Source organism: Balaenoptera ricei, chromosome 8 (assembly GCF_028023285.1).
Source record: "Balaenoptera ricei isolate mBalRic1 chromosome 8, mBalRic1.hap2, whole genome shotgun sequence".
Lineage (NCBI taxonomy): Eukaryota > Metazoa > Chordata > Mammalia > Artiodactyla > Balaenopteridae > Balaenoptera > Balaenoptera ricei.
Window position 1 is genome coordinate 97,289,595 of NC_082646.1, and position 24,496 is coordinate 97,314,090.

General features: G+C 38.3%; 1 protein-coding gene across 1 annotated transcript in view; it reads left to right on the plus strand.

Annotated features, from left to right (window-relative positions):
• HSD17B12 (hydroxysteroid 17-beta dehydrogenase 12) overlaps nt 1-24,496 on the plus strand; it is a 178,894-nt gene that overhangs the window by 120,051 nt on the left and 34,347 nt on the right. The window contains exons 5-6 of the mRNA XM_059931416.1: nt 12,624-12,688; nt 13,536-13,580. Of these exons, the coding sequence (XP_059787399.1) occupies nt 12,624-12,688; nt 13,536-13,580 (110 nt within the window). The remainder of the gene's footprint in view (nt 1-12,623; nt 12,689-13,535; nt 13,581-24,496) is intronic.

Here is a 24,496-nt window from a genome sequence, read left to right on the forward strand (position 1 = left end):
TTCCACTGATCTATATTTCTGTTTTTGTGCCAGTACCATACTGTCTTGATTACTGTAGCTTTGTAGTATAGTCTGAAGTCAAGGAGCCTGATTCCTCCAGCTCCGTTTTTCTTCCTCAAGATTGCCTTGGCTATTCGGGATCTTTTGTGTTTCCATACAAATTGTGAAATTTTTTGTTCTAGTTCTGTGAAAAACGCCATTGGTAGTTTGAGAGGGATTGCGTTGAATCTGTAGATTGCTTTGGGTGGTATAGTCATTTTCACAATGTTGATTCTTCCAATCCAAGAACATGGTATATCTCTCCATCTGTTTGTATCATCTTTAATTCCTTTCATCAGTGTCTTATAGTTTTCTGCATACAGGTCTTTTTTCTCCTTAGGTAGGTTTCTTCCTAGGTATTTTATTCTTTTTGTTGCAGTGGTAAATGGGAGTGTTTCCTTAATTTTTTTTTCAGATTTTTCATCATTAGTGTATAGGAATGCAAGAGATTTCTGTGCATTAATTTTGTATCCTGCTACTTTACCAAATTCATTAATTAGCTCTAGTAGTTTTCTGGTAACATCTTTAGGATTCTCTATGTATAGTATCATGTCATCTGCAAACAGTGACAGTTTTACTTCTTCTTTTCTGATTTGGATTCCTTTTATTTCTTTTTCTTCTCTGATTACTGTGGCTAAAACTTCCAAAACTATGTTGAATAATAGTGGTGAGAGTGGGCAACCTTGTCTTGTTCCTGATCTTAGTGGAAATGGTTTCAGTTGTTCACCACTGAGGATGATGTTGGCTGTGCATTTGTCATATATGGCCTTTATTATGTTGAGGTAATTTCCCTCTATGCTTGCTTTCTGGAGGGTTTTTATCATAAATGGTTGTTGAATTTTGTCAAAAGCTTTTTCTGCATCTATTGAGATTATCATATGGTTTTTATCCTTCAGTTTGTTAATATGGTGTATCACATTGATTGATTTGCATATATTGAAGAATCCTTGCATTCCTGGGATACACCATGATCAGGTGGGGTTTATGATCCTTTTAATGTGTTGTTAGATTCTGTTTGCTAATATTTTGTTGAGGATTTTTGCATCTGTGTTCATCAGTGACATTGGCCTGTAGTTTTCTTTTTTTGTGACATCTTTGTCTGGTTTTGGTATCAGGGTAATGGTGGCCTCGTAGAATGAGTTTGGGAGTGTTCCTCCCTCTGCTATATTTTGAAGAGTTTGAGAAGGATAGGTGTTAGCTCTTCTCTAAATGTTTGATACAATTCGCCTGTGAAGCCATCTGGTCCTGGGCTTTAGTTTGTTGGAAGATTTTTAATCACAGTTTCAATTTCAGTGCTTGTGATTGGTCCGTTTATATTTTCTATTTCTTCCTGGTTCAGTCTCGGAAGGTTGTGCTTTTCTAAGAATTTGTCCATTTCTTCCAGGTTGTCCATTTTATTGGCATGCAGTTGCTTGTAGTAATCTCTCATGAGCCTTTGTATTTGTGCAGTGTCAGTTGTTACTTCTCCTTTTTCACTTCTATTTCTGTTGATTTGAGTCTTCTCCCTTTTTTTCTTGATGAGTTTGGCTAAAGGTTTATCAATTTTGTTTATCTTCTCAAAAAACCAGCTTTTAGTTTTATTGATCTTTGCTATTGTTTCCTTCATTTCTTTTTCATTTATTTCTGATCTGATCTTTATGATTTCTTTCCTTCTGCTAACTTTGGGTTTTTGTTGTCCTTCTTTCTCTAATTGCTTTAGGTGTAAGGTTAGGTTGTTTATTTGAGATTTTTCTTGTTTCTTGAGGTAGGATTGTATTGCTATAAACTTGCCACTTCGAATTGCTTTTGCTGCATCCCATAGGTTTTGGGTTGTCGTGTTTTCATTTTCATTTTTTTCTAGGTATCTTTTGATTTCCTCTTTGATTTCTTCAGTGATCTCTTGGTTATTTAGTAGCATATTGTTTAACCTCCATGTGTTTGTATGTTTTACAGTTTTTTTGCTGTAATTGATATCTAGTCTAATAGCGCTGTGGTCAGAAAAGATACTTGATATGATTTCAATTTTCTTAAATTTACCAAGGCTTGATTTGTGACTGAAGATATGATCTATCCTGGAGAATGTTCCATGTGCACTTGAGAAGAAAGTGTATTCTGTTGTTTGTGGATGGAATGTCCTATAAGTATCGATTAAGTCCATCTTGTTTGTATCATTTAAAGCTTGTGTTTCCTTATTTATTTTCATTTTGGATTTTGTGTCCATTGGTGAAAGTGGGGTGTTAAAGTCCCCTACTATGATTGTGTTACTGTCGATTTCCCCTTTTATGGCTGTTAGCATTTGCCTTACGTACTGAGGTGCTCCTATGTTGGATGCATAAATGTTTACAATTTTTATATCTTCTTCTCAGATTGAGCCCTTGATCATTATGTAGTGTCCTTCTTTGTCTCTTGTAGTAGACTTTATTTTAAAGTCTGTTTTGTCTGATATGAGAATTGCTACTCCAGATTTCTTTTGATTTCCATTTGCATGGAATATCTTTTTCCATCCCCTCACTTTCAGTCTGTACGTGTCCCTATGTCTGAAGTGGGTCTCTTGTAGACAGCATGTATATGGGTGTTGTTTTTGTATCCATTCAGCAAGCCTGTGTCTTTTGGTTGGAGCATTTAATCCATTTACATTTAATGTAATTATCGATATGTATGTTCCTATTACCATTTTCTTAATTGTTTTGGGTTTTTTTTTGTGGGTATTTTCCTTCTCTTGTGTTTCCTGCCTAGAGAAGTTCCTTTAGCATTTGTTGTAAAGCTGGTTTGGTGGTGCTGAATTCTCTTAGCTTTTGCTTCTCTGTAAAGGTTTTAATTTCTCCATCAAATCTGAATGAGATCCTTGATGGGTAGAGTAATCTTGGTTGTAGGTTTTTCCCTTTCATCACTTTAAATATGTCCTGCCACTCCCTTCTGGCTTGCAGAGTTTCTGCTGAAAGATCAGCTGTTAACCTTATGGGGATTCCCTTGTATGTTTTTTGTTGCTTTTCCCGTGCTGCTTTTAATATTTTTTCTTTGTATTTAAAATTTTTGATAGTTTGATTAATATGTGTCTTGGTGTGTTTTTCCTTCGATTTATCCTGTATGGGACTCTCTGCGCTTCCTGGACTTGATTGACTGTTTCCTTTCCCATATTAGGGAAGTTTTCGACTATAATCTCTTCAAATATTTTTCAGTCCCTTTCTTTTTCTCTTCTTCTTCTGGGACCCTTATAGTTCGAATGTTGGTGCGTTTAATGTTGTCCCAGAGGTCTCTGAGACTGTCCTCAATTCTTTTCATTCTTTTTTCTTTATTCTGGTCTGTGGTAGTTATTTCCACTATTTTATCTTCCAGCTCACTTACCCGTTCTTCTGCCTCAGTTATTCTGCTATTGATTCCTTCTAGAGAATTTTTAATTTCATTTATTGTGAGTTCATCATTGTTTGTTTGCTCTTTAGTTCTTCTAGGTCCTAGCTAAACGTTTCTTGTATTTTCTCCATTCTGTTTCCAATATTTTGGATCATTTTTACTATCATTACTCTGAATTGTTTTTCAGGTAGACTGCCTACTTCATCTTCAGTTGTTTGGTCTGGTGGGTTTTTACTTTGCTCCTTCATCTGCTGCGTATTTCTCTGTCTTCTCATTTTGCTTAACTTACTGTGTTTGGGGTCTCCTTTTCTCAGGCTGCAGGTTTGTAGTTCCCGTTGTTTTTGGTGTCTGCCCCCAGTGGGTAAGGTTGGTTCAGTGGGTTGTGTAGGCTTTCTGGTGGAGGGGACTGGTGCCTGTGTTCTGGTGGATGAGGCTGGGTCTTGTCTTTCTGGTGGGCAGGACCATGTCCGGTGGTGTGTTTTGGGGTGCCTGTAACCTTATTATGATTTTAGGCAGCCTTTCTGCTAATGGGTGGGGTTGTGTTCCTGTCTTGCTAGTTGTTTGACATGGGGTGTCCAGCAGTGGAGCTTGCTGGTTGTTGAGTGGAGCTAGGTCTTAGCGTTGAAATGGAGATCTCTGGGAGAGCTCTCGCCGATTGATATTACATAGGGCTGGGAGGTCTCTGGTGGTCCAGTGTCCTGAATTCGGCTCTCCCACCTCCAAGGCTCAGGCCTGACACCCAGCCGGAGCACCAAGACCCTGTCAGCCACACAGCCTGGTACGTGGGGACTTTCTTGCCTTTTGGGAAGTCTGAGGTCTTCTGCCAGCGTTCAGTAGGTGTTCTGTAGGAGTTGTTCCACATTTAGATATATTTTTGTTGTATTTGTGGGGAGGAAGGTGATCTCCATGTCTTACTCCTCTGCCATGTTGGAGGTCCTCCTTCTTTCCTATTTGTTGATTGATTCATCAGTCAGTCATACACTCACTCATTCAAGAAGTAGAATTCCAGAGATATAGCAGTAAACAAAACTGATATTGTTTTTGCTTTCATAGAAGACAGCCAGTAAACAAGTAATTGGGAATGTGTTGCCTTTAATGACAGGGTATGTTATGGAGGAAGCTAAGAGTATTGGAGATGATCTCTCTGAGAAAGTAATATTTACGTTGAGACCTGAATGCTGGTTAACCCTGGGAGAAGAGATGTTTCCTGGTAGAAGAAGCAGTATGTACAAAACAGTATGTACTCTGAGGTGAATGTGCTTGGCAAGTTGGAGGAACTGACAGAAGATTTGTAAATCTAGAGCATGAATGCAAAGGGGATAGTGCTAGAGTCTGGAGATTAAGCAGTGCCAGATCCCGGAAGGCTTTAGAAAACCAGGTTGATATGTTTGGACTTTATTGGAAGGACAGTGTAGCCATTGTAGAGTTCTAAGCAGTAAATTGATATCATCCTAGAATTTTAGAGAGTTCATTCTGACTCCCAAGTGGAAGGGGCAAGAATTGACACAAGGAGAACAATAAGGTTATTTCAGCAATGAAATATAAGATGAGGATGGCTTATATTAGGATGATGGCAATGGGAATGGATAGAAGTGAATTGACTAGAGATATGTTTAGGGAATAGAAATAGGACTAATTTCTTTTTTTTTTTTTTTTTTTTTTTTTTTAAATTTATTTATTTTATTATTTTTATTTTTGGCTGTGTTGGGTCTTCGTTTCTGTGCGAGGGCTTTCTCTAGTTGTGGTGAGCGGGGGCCACTCTTCGTTGTGGTGCGCAGGCCTCTCACTGTCGTGGCCTCTCTTGTTGCAGAGCACAGGCTCCAGACGTGCAGGCTCAGTAATTGTGGCTCACAGGCCCAGTTGCTCCGCGGCATGTGGGATCTTCCCAGACCAGGGCTCGAACCCATGTCCCCTGCATTGGCAGGCAGATTCTCAACCACTGTACCACCAGGGAAGCCCAGGACTAATTTCTGATGAGGTCCTCATCAGAAGTCTTGTCTGACAGAAGGAGTGAAGAATAATGGTAGTTTGTTGTTTTTAATTATTATTGCCAAGATTCATTAAGTATTTGTTATATGCCATGCATCATGCTAATGAATCTCATTTAATCCCCAACAATCCTATAAGGTAGATACTAATATTTCTATACCCATTTTACAGACAGAAAACAGGCTTACAGTGATTAAATGCATTGTCCAGGGTTATACAATTGCTAATTAGCAACCTCCAGGTCAACTTGAGCAACTGGCTGCTGTTTCTCTAACACAGGAGACCGTGAGCCAGGACAATTCTGTAGAGAAGAATGATGATTTCGTTTTGGGTTATGTTAAATTTGAGAGAGCTGTGAGAAAGCCAAGTGGAGTTTCAAGTAGACAGTGGCATCTGGTATAAATGCCCTCCTTTGTGTTGAATGAAGCAGAAGCCTGATGTAGCCAATCATGGCAAGCAGAATAGGTACATGGAATTTTTAGGGGATTCATCAGGAACATTATTAGACTAAGTATAGTGCCTTATAGTTCCATTAGATGTATTGAATGAGATTGGATTTCCAAAGTGAGAATAAGACTTTGAATTCATATTATTTCCTTTTATTCAAAAACCACTAATGGTATTAATTAAAGCAAAACCTTTAACTTAAAACTGGGTAATTAGTTATGATTTCAGAAATGTAAGTAGAACCGTAATTCATGAAATTGATATGTATTCCTCCCATTCGCTGAGATTTAACTACCAACCTTCTGCCATCCTTCTTTCCTCATCCTCTCTTCCAACTTTATGTATGTGTATGGGTCAATTCTTGCCCCAAATCTTATGTGGTTTTGTAATGAACGTCACGTAGCAGTTTATAATTAAATAGCTGAGGTGAAATGTTCTGTTGTTTTGCTTCTGACTCGATCTTAATTTTTCAATTTCTGAGTAAAAGCGCTGCAGATTTAAAGCCTTGTAAACTCTCTTTTATTTAGAAATTGCTACTCGCAAGTGTAGGAAAACTGTAAAGTTTGCAAAATGTTTTACTTGGTGTTCCAAATATCATCTGTCAGAGTATGAACATGTGCTAGCTACAGCAATATGTTAAATAAGGCAAAGAAGAAATTTTCTTTGCATCACTTTCCAAACTCTGCAGACTGTAAGATTAGATCTTCTCGAATGAAGTAAAGAGGGTAAAGAAGCAATTAGGATAAATTCAATCAGTGTAAAGTTATTCTGGTTAACTGTTGCCTAGAGCTCTCTTTTAGAAGGATCTCTCCACTTCAGTGCTGGTCACGAACAGTAAAAACAGAGAGAACTTTGTTGTCTTGCTGCAGCCCTTATGGTAGTGTTGGGTGCAAAATAGGAGTTCAGTGAATACTTGTTGAATAAATGACCACACAACAAGAACAACTCTTTCTCCTCCATTTATTAACATACTAGTATGTTCCAGGCATTGGGTTAAAGATTTTATGCATATTATCTCATTTAATTCTTATCCCTATTTTATTTATAAAGGTGATGTGGAAACTGAGGCTTGTTGGGGTGAAATCACCTGCATCTTGTTAAGATCTGGTAGTAGTAGAGCCAGGACTGAAACCTGGGTCTATTGGACTCCAAGATCCATCCCCTCCTAGTTCAAAAGCTTAAGACAGGAGGTGTTTCTCCCTACTTGTGCTGTTACTTGGGTCTACATTTTAATTTTTTTATTTTTTAGAATTTATTTAATTTTTTGGGCTGCATTGGGTCTTCGTTGCCGCACGCGGGCTTTCTCTAGTTGTGATGAGCGGGGGCTACTCTTCGTCGCGTTGTGCGTGCTTCTCATTGCGGTGGCTTCTCTTGTGGAGCACGGGCTCTAGGCGCGCAGGCTGCAGTAGTTGTGCCGTGTGGACTCAGTAGTTGTGGCTTGCGAGCTCTAGAGTGCAGGCTCAGTAGTTGTGGTGCACGGGCTTAGTTGCTCCGCGGCATGTGGGATCTTCCCCGACCAGGGCTCCAACCCGTGTCCCCTGCATTGGCAGGCAGATTCTTAACCACTGCGCCACCAGGGAAGCCCCTACATTTTAAAAATTCAGTATATTTTCAAATATAGTGAGGTAGCAGCATTTTTAAAAATTCATTTTTATTAATGAATTCTAATAGGTTTTCCATTTCTCTAGTCTTTATATGGGTGCTTGAACTGCATTAGTGTATCCAACTACAAATGTGACCAAAATGTAAACTTATTTTAATATTTTCTACTTTGATATTATAAGAAGGAGATACAGAAGACTTTGCATTATTTCATATATATTAGGAAGCCCAACCATTAGGCAGTGTATTTTTTTTTTTACATCTTTATTGGAGTATAATTGCTTTACAATGGTGTGTTAGTTTCTGCTGTATAACAAAGTGAATCAGCTAGACATATATCCCCATATCTCTTCCCTCTTGTGTCTCCCTCCCATCCTCCCTATCCCAGCCCTCTAGGTGGTCACAAACCACCGAGCTGTTCTCCCTGTGTTATGTGGCTGCTTCCCACTAGCTATCTATTTTACATTTGGTAGAGTATATACGTCCATGCCACTCTCTCACTTCGTCCCAGCTTACCGTTCCCCCTCCCCGTGTCCTCAAGTCCATTCTCTACATCTGCGCCTTTATACCTGTCCTGCCCCTAGGTTCTTCAGAACCCTTTTTTTTTTTTTAGATTCCATATATATGTGTTAGCATACGGTATTTGTTTTTCTCTTTCTGCCTTACTTCACTCTGTATGATAGTTTCTAGGTCCATCCACGTCACTACAAATAACTCAATTTTGTTTCTTTTTATGGCTGAGTAATATTCCATTGTATATATGTGCCACATCTTCTTTATCCATTCATCAGTCGATGGACACTTAGGTTGCTTCCATGTCCTGGCTATTGTAAACAGAGCTGCAGTGAACACTGTGGTACATGACTCTTTTTGAATTACGGTTTTCTCAGGGTATATGCCCAGTAGTGGGATTGCTGGGTCGTATGGTAGTTCTATTTTTAGTTTTTTAAGGAACCTCCATACTCTTCTCCATAGTGGCTGTATCAATTTACATTCCCACCAAAGTGCAAGAGGATTCCCTTTTCTCCACACCCTATCCAGCATTTATTGTTTGTAGATTTTTTTGGTGATGGCCATTCTGACTGATGTGAGGTGATACCTTGTTGCATTTTTGATTTGCCTTTGTCTAATGATTAGTGATGTTGAGCATCCTTTCATGTGTTTGTAGGCAGTGTATTTCTCAACCACCTTGATTTCTTATGTCTGATTAATCTGGAAAAGGTAGCAGGTTGAAGGTGGTCTCTGTGTGGTTACCCATATCTGTTATTATTGTGTTTGTTCAGATGGACTTTTATTCTCTAGTAATTTGTTGTCATTTGCTCCTCCCGCATGCCCAACCCAGATACCAAAAATCTAATTTCCTAATGACATCATTATCTCTGTAGCAGCTGGTTTTGATAAAGGATTCTAAGTCCAGTGAGGTCAGAAGCAGCAGCAAAGGAATTTAGAAGAAACAAACCTTGTGTATGTTCTTGTCATTTTTAAAACGTGTGAGATGTGGAAGTGATTTTTAAACAGTAGTATGATGTAATTTAGAATATTTATATATATAACATTCAGAAATACTCTGTGTATTTTCTGAGTCTAAAGTACTATATGTATCAGTATTGGTGTTTTAGAAAGTTCTGGGTGGCGAATGTGGAGAGCACTGCTGAACACGGCGCACTGACAGTTCCTCCCTGCGAGGATCTCGCCACCTCCTTCTTCCCACTTACCTGTCGTTGTTCTTGGTCTGTCTTCACCTCTGTTCTCCATCTGCCTCATCTCTTCTGTTGAGCTCTTCCCAATCTTGGAACTGCACTGAGAAACTGATGGGAAATAGTTTATATGTTCATGGCCCTTGGGGTGGTGGTTGGAATTCTGAGATTATGTGGACATACCTCGTTTTCTGAAAGACATGGTGTGTTACACAAGTTAAAAAGCTTTTTCAGGTCATTGAACAAAAAATGTTCAATCTGTCTCTGGTGCCTCCTTGAAGAATTCAAGAAAACTCACTAATGAACAGATATTTAATGCCAATTTAAAATGCTACCATTTAAGAGGGATTTTCAACTATCTGAAAAATGTTGGAACAACTTGTGGCATTGTTTGGTTTGGTGAATCCTATAATGAATCCTGTAATATAAGAAGATGGCATTGCATGCACCCATTCTAAGTGAGATTAAATTATAATGGAAATATTTCCATCCTTCCCTCCTACCCAAAGCCTGTTTTCTTCCTTTTCCAAGTCTCTGAAAGCTTTCCGCCTGCTGTTTGGCTGTTGCTGCCACCTAATGTCTCAAAATAAAATTGCAATGAGTTTGCCTTTTCCATAAGATTCACACTATTGTGCAATTTATGGAAATAACTGTTTGAGAGCAACAGTTGTTTTTCTTTAACTCTTAAATAATAGCACCCTGAAGTGATTACTTATTGTGAAGACAATATGGGTAGCATATATTCCACTAGCAAAATGTGCAACTAATGAAGCAGGAAAGGATTTAAGAGCCCTAGTCCCTAGTAAAGGACAACTTGCCAGTGTGACCTTGACGTGTACTTCCCTTCATAAAATCAGGCTCAGTGGGGCTTCCCTGGTGGCGCAGTGGTTGAGAGTCTGCCTGCCGGTGCGGGGGACATGGGTTTGAGCCCTGGTCTGGGAGGATCCCACATGCTGCGGTGCAGCTAGGCCTGTGAGCCACAACTACTGAGCCTGTGCGTCTGGAGTCTGTGCTCCACAACAAGGAAGGCCTCAATAGTGAGAGGCCCGCGCACCATGATGAAGAGTGGCCCCCACTTGCCGCAACTAGAGAAAAGCCCTCGCACAGAAACAAAGACCCAACACAGCCAAAAATAAATAAATAAATAAATAAATAAATAAATAAAATAAAATCAGGCTCAGTGCTCTGAAAGATCTGTTCCAGCTTTAACACCTTTTTCTTTTCTGTGTGTATTTTTGGTTATAAAAGTATAACCTTTATACGTGATGCTGTTTATTTCTTTGAGTTAACGTTCTCAGTGTTGACTGTGTTTTCTTTTAGAGTTGTGTTAAATAGATGATCACGTTTTCACTGTATGAGTAGATAGCTTTGATGGCTTTCCTTTGCTCAATTAGCAGAGACAGATCTGAAGATTTTCTGTTGTAAATACAGCCTTACCCAGAGTAACACTTCCTTGCTTGCTTAGTTATGTGTGGGCTTCCTTAGCTCGACTTTGGCCTTGTAACAGAAGTTGCAAAGATTGCAAAGTTAACTGTGCTGCTTACAAAGTTCCTGGATTTTTTTCTTTAATCCATGTCTGGACTTTAAATATTTATAATTACACTATTCAATTTTCTTTAGAATTTTGAAATAGAGCATTAGTATTTCAATGGGCTAGAAAGAGATCTGAAGATAGAAAGTTTTCTAGATACAGGAGAGTGAAAAGAGATGGAGTTTGCTGTATGTGACAGCATTTTCTTTATTTTATTTTTTAAAAAATATTTATTTGTTTATTTGGCTGCGCTGAGTCTTAGTCGTGGCACGCGGGATCTTTTAGTTGTGGCATGTGGGATCTAGTTCCCTGACCAGGGATCGAACCCGGGCGCCCTGCATTGGGAGTGCAGAGTCTTAACCACTGGACCACCAGAGAAGTCCCCAACAGCATTTTCTTGAAATCGTGAAGAATGTTACAATTTGGCAAAAACCTTTCCTTGAGGATTCTGTAATCTTAAACTGACTTTGTAAAGAATATTTTGTTTATGCATAGTGTTTTAACAGATATTTTGGTTGTTGCTGTTTCTCTTAGTAACATTATAATAAGACATTCATCATTTATAACTCTGTAGATGGTTAAGACAAAGTTGAATGAACATAAACCCTCACCTTCAACTAGTTTTGGCTTAATTGTTAACAGATCTTTTATAGAATTGATTCCTAGACCTCTGGTGGGTGGAGAACCTTTTGAATAAAATAAAAATAAAAATGGATTTGAACCTGCTATTATTTTTTTGTTTAGATACCATCCCTATTCAGATGGGCAAGAATCTGAGTTAAATACAGTTTGCTTTGCTACTGTCCTTTGCCTACAGACTTTTCAGACAGGTTTCAAGGATCTTGTTCGAGCCATCCTGACCAAATTGTACCAGTAAAATCTTGAGACTCACAGCCTGAAGTGACTGGCTTACTGCTAAATATAGAACCCTTATTGAGTTCCTTTGAACTGCTAATTTTGTTAGTCTATTGAAAAAGTTACTATTACTACTATCAGGTTTATCAGGCACAATTCCTTATAAGCTTGAGCAGAACTATCAGAATTTCATTATCTTTTTGCTACTGAAAGCTTTCTTCTCTAATACTCTACTGTTTTATTAAACATTGCTATCAGATTTCTGTTTATTATCCAATTATTACTCACAGTTTTTCCTGAACTAAATACTGAATGAAGGCATAGGATGGCTTTAAAGTAGTGGTTAAGAGCCTAGCCTCTGAAGTCAAATTTCCTGAGTTTGAATCCTAGCCTTACTTTGCTCTATGACCTTGCGCAAGTTATTTAACCGCTGTGAACTTCAAGCCTTCCCGCATATCCCAGATGAGGTCTGGGACCGGCTCCCATAGCACTCTGTACTTTGCAATGAAATAATTGTTTTATTCCTTTTTGTTTAGTGCCTCTCTCTTCCTACTGGATAGTTTGCTCCATGATGCCAGAAACTGCCTTTTTCTTTATGGTTTTTCTAGTTCCTGACACGTCTTGCACATAGATGAATGGTAAATTTTGTTGAATGATTAAATGAGCTCTCATTTAAGAGGTGAAGAAACTGAGATGTGTATCATGCGTGACTTACCCCAATTCACACATTTTCTGAAACAGTTATAAGTAGAACTCAAGTTTCCGGTCTCCTACATAATAGTACTTTCCGCTCTTTCTACTACACTATGGAAGTTGACGATCTAGAGAGGGGTTAAGCAATATCTACAAATAATTGTATTACAGAGGCAGAATACACACATACTTCAAGGGGCTAGGGAAATTGAGAGGCAAATAAGTCCTTTTGCCAGGAGTTGGGTATAGAAAGGCTTAATGAAGGAGGAAACATTTGAACTGTCCCTACAGGTAGATTTTGGAGAGACAGGTCACTCTAGACATAAACAGCATTTTATGTAATTGTATGTATCATCTTAGTTGATATCTTTAATCTCTTTTTTTTCAATAAATCTCTAAAATGTATATGTTAGCCAGCTGATGATCTTGTCTTATTTCAGTGAACAATGTGGGAATGTCATATGGGTATCCGGAATACTTTTTGGATGTTCCTGACTTGGACAGTGTAAGTCGTTCTTTATCGATTATGGTCACAAAAAGAATGCACGTAGGTATGTGTAAGACAATATGGTATAACGTTCAGGCTCTGAGCACTAGAGTCCAACTAACGACCGAGGTTCACACCCTGGTCCTTCTACTCTACCTGAGTTCCCCGGGGAATGACCCAACCATACTTAGTCTCCGTTCTCCTGTCTGTAAAATAGGCAGCTTTACAGAGATGTTAGAAGGATTGAATGAGAAAATATTTGTCACCTCATTTGTACAGAACCAGGGTCAATAATAGCTCCAGTTTTTTATTATCATTTTTATTATATCAAAACAGCTCTGTTTAAGTATCAGGATTCTAAACATCAATTTAAAAACCATAAATGTGTTAATATCAATATAAAGCAATATGGTTGATTCAGATAAACTAGCTCTACCAAAATGAAAGGTATATCCTTGATGCATGTATAATTCTTTAATAAAAACTAGAAAAGCATATCATTGAAGGAATATGTAAATTAAAAAAAATTGTTGAAAACCTTAGATTCAATAATTTCTCCTTTCCATGTTAGCAGAGAGGAAACTGCGTATTTATTTTAGGTTTAGTATGTCTTTTTGCTTGCACATTTCACTTGTACATATACCTTGAATTTTGTATATTAGTATGAATTGCTGCATTTGGTAGAAAAGTACTGTAACACAGAGTAAAATAAAATCTGCCTCTTTGCCCCAACTCCTCTCATTTTCCAAGTTCTTTACTGTATCTGGGGAAACTTTCAGTGCACCTCTGGATCACTTGCATGTGTATCTAATATGGTTACTTCCATGATCAAATCTATATAAAATTATCAATATTTCTTTTGCAGACCATCAAGAAACTGATAAATGTTAATGTTCTTTCTGTTTGCAAGGTAAGCAGCTTCTTTATAAATATGCCATCTTCTTTTGTTTTTTTTTCTATTTAAAAACACTGAATCAGTTTGTTCACTTCAGTCAGCTCTTGTTTTGATGTAAGTACATATTCCAGATGAAAGCAATCTATTTCCTCGTGTCTTCAGGAAATAGAACTAAATACCGAACAGGTGTCTGTATAGTTTTACTTTTTAACAACTGAACATTTATTAAATGCCTCCTATATGCAAGCACTGTAGTAGGCCCTGGGACTGTACAAACTAACTTAGGCTGAAGATTGATTTTTTGTTACAAAGTTTTCATCTGTATATAATTCATCACTGATAAATTGTTTCCATTCCATATCCCCTGTGGTCTACGTAAGGTGAGGAGCTAAATGTTGTGGGAAAGCACTGTATGGGCAGTGTGGGACCATAGAGTAATGACAGTGATTTTTATTAGCCACACATGGAAACTACTCTCACTTCTAGTTGCTAGGTGTCCATTATAGCCACGTCACTCGTATATGCCAACAAAAGACACCACAGCTAATATATGATAAAAGGACTAATAGCTAGGAAGTATGAGCATCTGAACACCATTTCCCCTTCTTTTTTTTTTTTTTTTTTTTTTTTTTTTTTTTTTTTGGCCACACTGTGCGACATGCAGGATCTTAGTTCCCTGACCAGGGATCAAACCCCTGCAGTGGAAGTACGGCGTCCTAACCACTGGACTGCCAGGGAATTCCCATTTCCCCTTCTATTTTAACAGTAACTACAATGAGATATCGTACCTTGATTATACATACCAGACCAGAAGAAAATATTGTCTGAGGCAGAATTTCCATACGTAATGTGGGGTAGTTTAAATTTGAACATACTGATGGAAAAGCCTAATTATTTTCATTAACTCTTATATACTAATTTAAGAAAACCAAAAAAACATTTAGCTCAAAACTATTTGAAGTGACCAGATAAATATAAATAAGAACGTAATTATTAATTTTTACTTTATGGCATAGTCTTGATCCTTTTTTCTATTGTGATATTTAAAAGAAAAGTTCTCCTTGGGTCTTCATTTCCTGAGAAATCATAACCCTTACATGGTTGATTTCAAGTTCAAGGACCCTAAAATCTTATGCCTTGATCAGCTTTTCGTATATGGCTGTGCTTCTCCCTGTGTAACATATATGTTGCTTTTAAAGTATGTAGTTAATTCAGCCTTTATAACTTCAGCCTTGAGCAATATGGTTGATTCAGGTAAACCAGCTCTACCGAAAAGAAAGCTACATTGTTGATGCATGCACACTGTGTAACATTTGGTAGCTTGCTACCTAAAGGCACCTCTAATGAATCATATTGTAATATGACAAATAATTTTATAAAACAAATAATCGCTGTATCTCTTTCGTTGTTGTTATTAACCAAGATTTTTTCTCAAGTAAGATTCAGTGTGAGGCAAACTATCAATACAAACAAGTGCATCTGTGAGTAGCTTTGGATCAAGACCCACATGCAGAAAATTAATGCTTTTAAAAATGTGGTTAAGGGGACTTCCCTGGTGGTGCAGTGGTTAAGAATCTGCCTGCCAATGCAGGGGACACAGTTCGAGCCCTGGTCCGGGAAGATCCCACATGCCGCGGAGCAACTAAGCCCGTGAGCCACAACTACTGAGCCTGCACTCTAGAGCCCGCGAGCCACAACTACTGAGCCTGCGTGCCACAACTACTGAAGCCCACGCTCCTAGAGCCCGTGCTCTGCAACAAGAGAAGCCACCGCAACGAGAAGCCTGCACACTGCAACGAAGAGTAGCCCCTGCTCGCCGCAACTAGAGAAAGCCTGTGTCCAGCAACAAAAACCCAATGCAGCCAAAATATAAAGAAATTTAAAAAACAAACAAACAAACAAAAAACGTGGTTAATTTGCATGTATCTGTATAGTTTTAAAGGTATTTCCCTTGGCATACTATGTAATCATTCTTCAATAATCTGTATGAGGTTTCAAGTTAATTAAATAACTCTATCATTTACTAGTTATGTGGCCTTGAGTGAATTACTTACCCTCTGTGCTTCAGTTTTTCATCTATAAATTGAGGATGATAATTCTCTTTACCTCACAGAGTTGTTTTGGGAATTAAAGAAGGTAATATGTGTAAACCTCTTTAGAAAAGTGCCCAGATCATACTAAAGCCTCTAAAAAATATTTCTATTACTTTGTTAAACTCAGAGGTGATAAAGATTTTTAGTAAACATGTGCAACTGTTACTTTTTTAGCAAGCAAATTATTATTATTATTATTTTTGGCTGCATCGGGTCTTCGTTTTGGCATGTGGGATCTTTTTGTAGTGGCACGTGGGCTCTGTTGGCAGTGCGCAGGCTTCTCTCTAGCTGTGGCTCACAGGTTCCAGAACGTGTGGGTTCTGTAGTCTGCAGCCTGCCAGCTCTCTCGTTGTGGCACGCGGGCTGAGTTGTCCCGCGGCAGGTGGGATCTTAGTTCCCAGACCAGAGATGGAACCCGCATCCGCTGCATTGGAAGGCAGATTCTTTACCACTGGACCACCAGGGAAGTCCCATAGCAAGCAAATTTTTTGATCAAAATTAATATCACTTCTAGTCTATAGTTTGTTTTATGGTTTTGCATTTTGAAATGACTGATTTGTACTATTGTTTTGATAATCTTTTCTAATACGTTTGTCCAAATGCTTAAAAATAATGAGAGTTAAAAAATAATGAGCGTTTTATTATGTACATGTGTTTCATAATATATTGTAATGAGTTAATCATGAAAAATATTTTCCAGTGTTTAAATTGTATTTTATAGAATTGTGGGGTTTTAAAAAATATCTTTATTGGAGTATAATTGCTTTACAATGTTGTGTTAATTTCTGCTGTACAACAAAGTGAATCAGCTATATGTATACATATATCCCCATATCCCCTCCCTCTTGAGCCTCCCTCCCACCCTCCCTATGCCACCCCTCTAGGTGCTCACAAAGCACCAAGCTGATCTCGCTGTGCTATGCAGCGGCTTCCCACTAGCCATCCATTTTACATTTGGTTGTGTATATATATCAGTGCTACTCTCTCACTTTGTGCCAGCTTCCCGTTCCCCTGCCGTGTCCTCAAGTCTGTTCTCTACATCTGTGTCTTTATTCCTGCCCTGCCACTAGGTTCATCAGTACCGTTTTTTTAGATTCCATATATGTGCGTTAGCATCTGGTATTTGTTTTTCTCTTTCTGAACTTACTTCACTCTGTATGACAGATTCTAGGTCCATCCTATAGCATTGTTAATGCTAGCTCCAAATTAGTCTCCTGATCATTTTAATTCCTCTATCAGATAAACTGTGCAGCGTTTTTACTCTAGATAACGTTAGCATCTTCACCTGAGATCTCCTGGTTGTCAGTACTTCTGTGTTTGTATACCCTTACACTCTAAAACCCTGGCTTCCTCTGTCTCCCAAAACATGCATGTTGGGCTGGCAGTCTACAGAGTAGTAGTGATAAAAGGCCAAGGTCCTGACCTTGATCTGTGAGAACCAGTCAGCTTGCTGTGCTCTGCAGTCACACACCGCATCCTTCCAGCAGCCTCTGAGCACAGATCAGCGTGTGCTGGTGGTGGTCACCTCATGGCCCTGCTTAACGATGAGTAGTACAGTGGCGGGAGATGTGGATGAAGCACCACCAGTCCCACAGCACTGGAGAGGATCTTTCCGTTTTCTTTAAAATAATGATGGAATAATAATGAGGCACCAGTCCTAGTATCTTGACAAATTATAAAATGCTTCTCCCACCTCTTTATTCTTCCTCTTCCACTTTCTTTTTTCCCATGGGCATGGATACTTTTTCCCACGAAATGAGTTAGAGACAAATGCCAGTTTATTAAACATCATGCCCTATCATATTGTGATGGGAAGTATCACCAGCAGAAGAGCTGGATATACGCTTAAAATTTTTATATGTGAACCTCTTTTTGCAAGTCACATCCCATTTACAAAGCACTAAGGGAGTTTGCTATTTAAAACACTTTTTCGTTAAGCCAAACAATCATCCTTTAATTTATCTTTCATGTAAATATGCATTTTCCTGTCCCTTTGTGATAGGTACTTTTAGTGGAAAAACAATTCAAAATTCTTGATTTATTCATCATGGAATTAGTAACATCTGGAGGACAGCCAGTTAGTCTTCACTGTACTATAGGCAGGATCCGGGTCATTATCATCTCTGTCACACAGTGGACTAGTGCCCGTTCAGGTGTGGATATGGTTTGATCAAACAGCAGGAGGTGAGTGGTGTGCAGTGGCCAGAAAAGTAAATTAGGACATGATTGTGCAGGTCCTTGAGTGCTGTGCTCAAGAGGGCAGAGAGCCTTAAAGTAGAAACAAGGTGTGATCTGATGTACATTTTAGAAAGACAGTTCTAGTGGCAGAGTGGCCCGGCAATGTGTATTTTATGGTACGTGTGTTGATCTTGTACCGAGAAGGGACATTCACCTTGATGGAGTTCTGTGTCTGTCGCTCCCAGGTTTAGTGTTCTTTCGTGCTGCTGTGATTTGCCCTATAGTATATTTTGATGAATTGTGCCTATTGTCCTTTAGTTGACTGTGTTATGTTGCAGGGTCAGGGCTACATTTTCAGTATCAGTGGCTGTTTGGAGCCCTGGGGTAACTTAAAAGAAGATGAAAATTAGTCTGGCTCTAGAATCTTACAAGGTTTTCTGGTGGCTGGATATGTGGGGAACCAGGGCATGGATGTCTGCAGCCTAATGCCTTAATAAATGTATCGAAAAAGGCTTATATGAGAAAGAGAACAACCTCTTCTCACTATCAATATTGGTCCAAGTTTTATCTCCTCACCAAACCACATGATAGGGGCTGACCATCTGAGGAGTGTGCCAGGAAAGATTGGAAGAGTCAGCTTGCCCTTGTGACCTTGGGTTTGTGCCCCTAATTTGGAGATATTTCCTGGGTAGGGCCCAGCATCTAGTTGGAAGCCTGTGCTGCCTCATGAGTATTGAATGACCTGGCTTGACCTTCCTTCAGGTCCAGGATTAGTGCTTGGTCCATGTGTTCCCATCCTGTATCAATAGGTCAGATGATAAAAATCGTATCAGTCCCCCATTCCAGTAGAGGAATAATAGAAGTGAAATATCCTGACCGAGGGAATTACAGGTCATCAGCAGATGAAGTGGCGATGAGTGGTCCCCAGAATATTGAGGAAGAAATATTAACAAGAATAGTTGTGATTGTAGACCCCTGATGTTCAATTAAAGAGTCCAGATTAGCTCTCCCAGGCCTTTCTCTCTCCAGTTCCATCTGATTATTTCACTTTTCATCTTATCCAATAATTTAGGATTATTCCTTTCTTCTCTCTCAGTGACTTGCTTAACTGGGCTTTCCCTTTACCAGGTTAGTTGAGGTAACCCAAGGGGTATTTAGAAGCCTTGTTGCTTGCTTTACAGTTTTGCTTTAAATACCTTCAGGGTTAAATTTAGTCTTGTTCTTGTTCTCTGCAGAGCAGGAACGTGCCAAGGTGAGGAGAGCAGTGGTGTGGGAATTGTACATAGGTGACTGATATGGCAGGTAGATCAGCCTTCAACTGGAAGAAAGGTCCTCCTAGCCAGGGCTTTTTTCCTTGTGATTTCGGATGTTCTGTGACTAAAATCTAAGGTAAGGCTTATTTCTCCTCAGGAACAATGACCTTCAGACCAGAAATGATGGAGTTTAGAGATAATTAAACCTCCAGTTATTGAACTACACCCTTCTACAATAGTTCCAGTTTTATGCCTGGAAGGGGTTTCCATCTCAGAATACGGAGAGTTTGCAAATGAAATTGTTGTATTGCTATGGGTTATTATTAGAGAAATCATGGAAAATGGGGAACGTGCCACAACTCCAGAGACAGGTATATACAAGTCCACTTTGAAACAGGTAGCACACTGAGCACCAATCCAAAGACAAGTTCTGAAGCAGATCTTCTTTGCATTGTTTGTTACTGTTTTGAGATCACTTGTTTTAACATCTGCCACGTTCAGTGTTGCCTTCCTTCTCTAGGCCTGACTTTCTTTGATTCCTTTAATGACAGTTTTAGGACCTCAAGACACCATAGACTCTTCACTCCTTTTCAAATGAACATGGCCCAAACCATATTACCTGCACTTCCCACAGTTTACCTAATAAGCCTTCTGAAGGTACTGGGCCCTGAAGCTGCAACTGGGCTTGGTGAATACAGTGGACGATAGGGAGTGGCCCTGCCTACACCTGGATCCCTTAGGAGATTTCCAGACTATCATTCTGACAAATAGAGGGGATGTCCCAACCTTCTTTATTACCTTTCTTAGAGCAGAGAAGGAGGTGGGTGGAGGTGTGACCCAAGGAAAAATTTATTAACAATTTCCACTTACAGTGAAGTACCACTGAGTTTTGTTTGTTTTAATTGGGAATGGGGAGGAGGAGTATATTAAGCAGGGGATCAGAATTTAGTTCTTCCTTCGTCTGATAATCAGCCAAAGTGGAAACTTGAAACCATGTCTTATTAGGAGTGGTTGAAAGAACTAGAGATGTTTAGCATGGAGAAGGGACGCGTGACATCACACACAGGCACATGCGCGCACACACACATCTAATCAAGGCCAGTTAGTTCAACCTCCTAAGTATTTTGCAGATCAACTCACTTTTTATCCCCAGTGATGAAAGGTGAGTTCCCTTCTGATTCTAGGCCAGAGGTTGCAAATCAACTGTCTGTGGGCTGGATGTGCCTACCAGCATATTTTAGTTGGCTCCAGCTGTGTTTTCAAATTGGGACATTTCACACCCAAATTTCTAGCTTCTCTTGGGAAAAATCTAAGACTAGGGTAACATAGACCTGAACTGCTGCATGGCAACAAGTGATTAGAGCTGAGTACCAGCTGAGCATGCTGAGTAATTAGGCCTGCACTCTCCAGATTACCACAGTCCCCACTAGTCTGACTTACTGCACTCATTTATGTTACCCACCTGGACCTTTTAGACATTTGAGTTCCTGTTCCCTTGTTCAGTAACTCCAAGTATTCAGTCTACTCAAACTGAATCATTGCTTGCTTGGTTGAGTTGAAGAATTTGAATGGCTTTGACTAAATCAATCTCTTCCATCCCTATGATTATCTGAAATCAAATCACTTGGAGTATGAGGCCCTTTGCATGCTTTTGAAAAGTCAGGTTTTTTTTCTCATAATACCACTATGTATTCATTGTACGTCACTTAGCCATAATGCTATGCCCTGCCCATGGGATAGACAATAATAATAAATGTTTGGATGGATGGACAGATGGATGAAAAAGCACAGGAGAAGCGCTTGTTTACTTTTTCTTACATGGATTTGCCTCTGGCATGTGACCTAGTACCAGTAGGGGGAGCCCTGTATTAATTTGGAAATCCGTCAGAAGAATCTCTGTTCAGCAGTCTAGTTGTATTTAATTTAGGGATTATGCTGAGAATTTATCCCCCCGACTCTGCCCCAAGAGTTCAAGTTAACAACAGTAGGAAATTTATAAACTGTAGGAAGGAGAGTATGACCCTCACCACTGCCCCCACCCAGGGCTTTTCAGAACGAAGACATTCCAAGTTAATATTTAGAGTCTTTTAATCCACTTGAAAGCAGCTATCATTAAGCTCTTAAAAATTTCCAAATTTGGGGGCACATTTAGCCCTTAGAGTCTCATAGGAATGGGCTGCTTCAGGCACAACCATAAAATGATGGGTTTGTCAAACTACATGACAACCACTCTTTCCATAGTTTTCATCTTAAAAACTGAGGGAGTAGTTGGAGATTGGTTCTAAGGTTCTTTCCAGCTCCAAGTAAAGCTAGTTTATAGGAGAAATGCCTTATAAATGGGTGAAAATGTAAAAATCTCTTTGAGAACTTTAGGAATTATTTTCTCCTACCTAAATCTGTCACTTTTGGAGAAGTCAGCTTATTTGGGGAAAACGTAAGTAATAGAAACTCTTAGCATTTTATAAAATGCTAAACTTAGAAAAACAGTATGTGGTGGTATGTGTGTTCTTTTTCTTTTTGTTTAGAGTTTATAAATTATGGCTTTAGTTTCATTATAATTAATTGGCATTCAGTTCTCTGTTCTGGAAAGTTCTTTTCTTTTTCTTTTGGTAATTATTTTAACAAAATCAAACCAGAATTTATTATAAAAGGAAAAGTTTTTTATGGCGTGGGGCTGAATTTCAGGTTAAGTAATATGGGGTGAGGGGAAATGGCAAGGAGGGCTCATAACTTCCACAAAGACCTAAACATTAATAGAGAAGAAAACCAAACAATGCTCAGAGATCTCAAAGCACTCTAAAAACTTTATCTCATTAAGCTTTTCACCCCCTGCGCAGTAAGTATTCTGTTAGCCATACAGGTGAGATTCTAAGAATTTCTAATTAAGTTGTATTTTTGGTACCACAGAGCTCAAATTATACCGTTTGTCAAAGGAAATGTGTGCTGTGTCATTCTAGTGTGACTTCAGTGGAGTTACCACCTCATTTCTCCAAAACAGGCATTGTGTAACATCGTTGTTACTTTACGTAATTCTTTTCGCTATTATACTGTGATTTTAAAAATTACTGCTAATGATTCCAATTGAAAATTTGCTTAAGGCATTTGCATCTGCTTCCTTCTAATTTGTGTGGGTTCATTTTTCAGTTGCTTGAATTCAGATCCTGTTTACTCCAAGCAGGTTTCTCTGGGGTAGAGGGCAGGGCAGAAGTGGACAAAGTGGCTATTTGTGGTGTCCTAATTATTTGTACTAATAGCTTGGATTCCTGGGGCTTTGCCCAGATTCTAGAGCAAGTTGTTACACTTCCTATTTATATATAATGGTGATACAGGTGTCAGTATTTGTTTTCTTATTTTACTAAAGTATCTTGAATTTTAATCGTTTCACTTGGGTTTTTAGTTATCTTTTTGAGCACTATACAACAGTGTTTTCTCTATACTGTTCTCTCCAAAAAATGACCAAATGCCAGAGGTTACATGATATAAAAAAAGAAAAAAAATGTATTCCTCATAAAATTGTACTTTTATTTTAATAACTATCAACGTTTAGATTATACTTACATTGTTTTGGTCAATTGTACACCTATAATATTTGAAAAAATAAATCTTAAAAAAAAATAATTTGCTTGTAAAAAGAAATTATTTGCTTGTGAAATAATTGCGTAATTTGCATAATTTGCTTGTGTTACCAGTTTTCATACCAAACTAAAAAGTGGGAAACTCGGATTGGCTTTTGAGTATAAAATAAGGTTCCTTCTACAAACTCTTGATTACTGATGCCAGAGAAATGAAAAGAAAAAAAATTTATTCATGTTAGTTTCTTTTAGAAATGACACTGATTGTGGGTGCTCTTCTAATTACAAAAGCAATGCAAACAGTTGCCAAAAATATGAGAAATATTTCAGAATACTATGATGGATACATTTTAGTATAATGTCTTCAAGGATTTTCTAGGCCAGCCAATGCATTTTAAAAAAATTTTATTTATTTTTTTATACAGCAGGTTCTTATTAGTTATCCATTTTATACATATTAGTGTATATAGGTCAATCCCAATCTCCCAATTCATCAAGCCAATGCATTTTTGAGTCAGGTTATCTCAACTGAATGATCTAATAATACTGATTTTGATTTTGTATGAAGTAAATCAGCCTCTTATTTGTTTCCCAACCAGGATATACGTACTTGTGGCAATAAATACCAGTAAATATTTCACTCTTGAGTAGAATATGTGGTGTCCCCAAGAGAAATTGTATATTGAGCTATTGTCGGTGAAGACTCATTTATCTTTGTATATGTGTATACTCTATGGCCAGCTTGCATACAAAGTGATGTGACATCTTGGTATGAGATAACATATAGTGACGTTTCTCCCTTTGATTTTAGACATCTAGGACTTTTTTGTGGTAAGGATTGATGAAACCGTCACTAAAAAGTATATATATATAGAGGAAACATTTGTTTTTTTTCTTCTGCAAGAACTTAAAGCTCCCATTGTTGTAGAGGTACTATTACAGGACTTTTATCTACTTCTTAGGAAAGAATTAAATTCAAATTGTTTGCTGTATACTTTTGGAAACAGCCTCAACATAGGAGAAAACAAGTATAGAAGTCATGTTTACTACTATTTTTCTAATATTCTCAACCACTGAACTTACAAGTTATGGTAACCTTATTTTAGCGGTATCTTAAGAAGAACAAACATTTTCCTAGTACAGCAATTATCACCTGCAGATGGCCTAAAATAAGCATATTGAGTTAACTCCAGAAACAGCCTGTAAGCTGTGAGATGGAGTTCAGATAGATAGTGAGATTTCACAGAAACACTTGGTGTATGTTATAAATAACCAGATATCAAGATACCAATCGATGCATATAAAGTAAAATGAGAATACTAATAGCTTAATTTAAATATCCTATGTAAAACTTGATGTTAAAGAGAATTTAATTTGATGTTAACGTAGTGAAGCCTCTCTACTTATACACAGAATATTGAGTTACTTGTATACACATACCCAGATAAAGAAGGCTTGAAATTGAATTTATTATGACATGTATTCTGAGTAGAAGGAAAGATAATTTAAGTATAATTAAAGGCATTAACCAATTTTATAAAAGCTGGCAGATTTCAGGTTAACTCTTCTTAGGCTCTTCAGTGTTGCTATATTTGATAGATCCGAGAAGATGGTCTATTTTATGGCAAGGAGAAATAATGTAGAGTCAGAATTTAAGAGGAGAAACCAATGAACAATGCAAAGAATATAACTTTTTCATGAGTGGATTTCTGTTTTTGCTGATGAATCATTTGGTCATTGAGCATTCCACCAAGTGTTTCTGGCCCTTTAATAGCCAGGTACTGAAAACACTGCTTCTTCCTTTGGGTTAAGTTATTAAAACTTCTTGAGTTTTA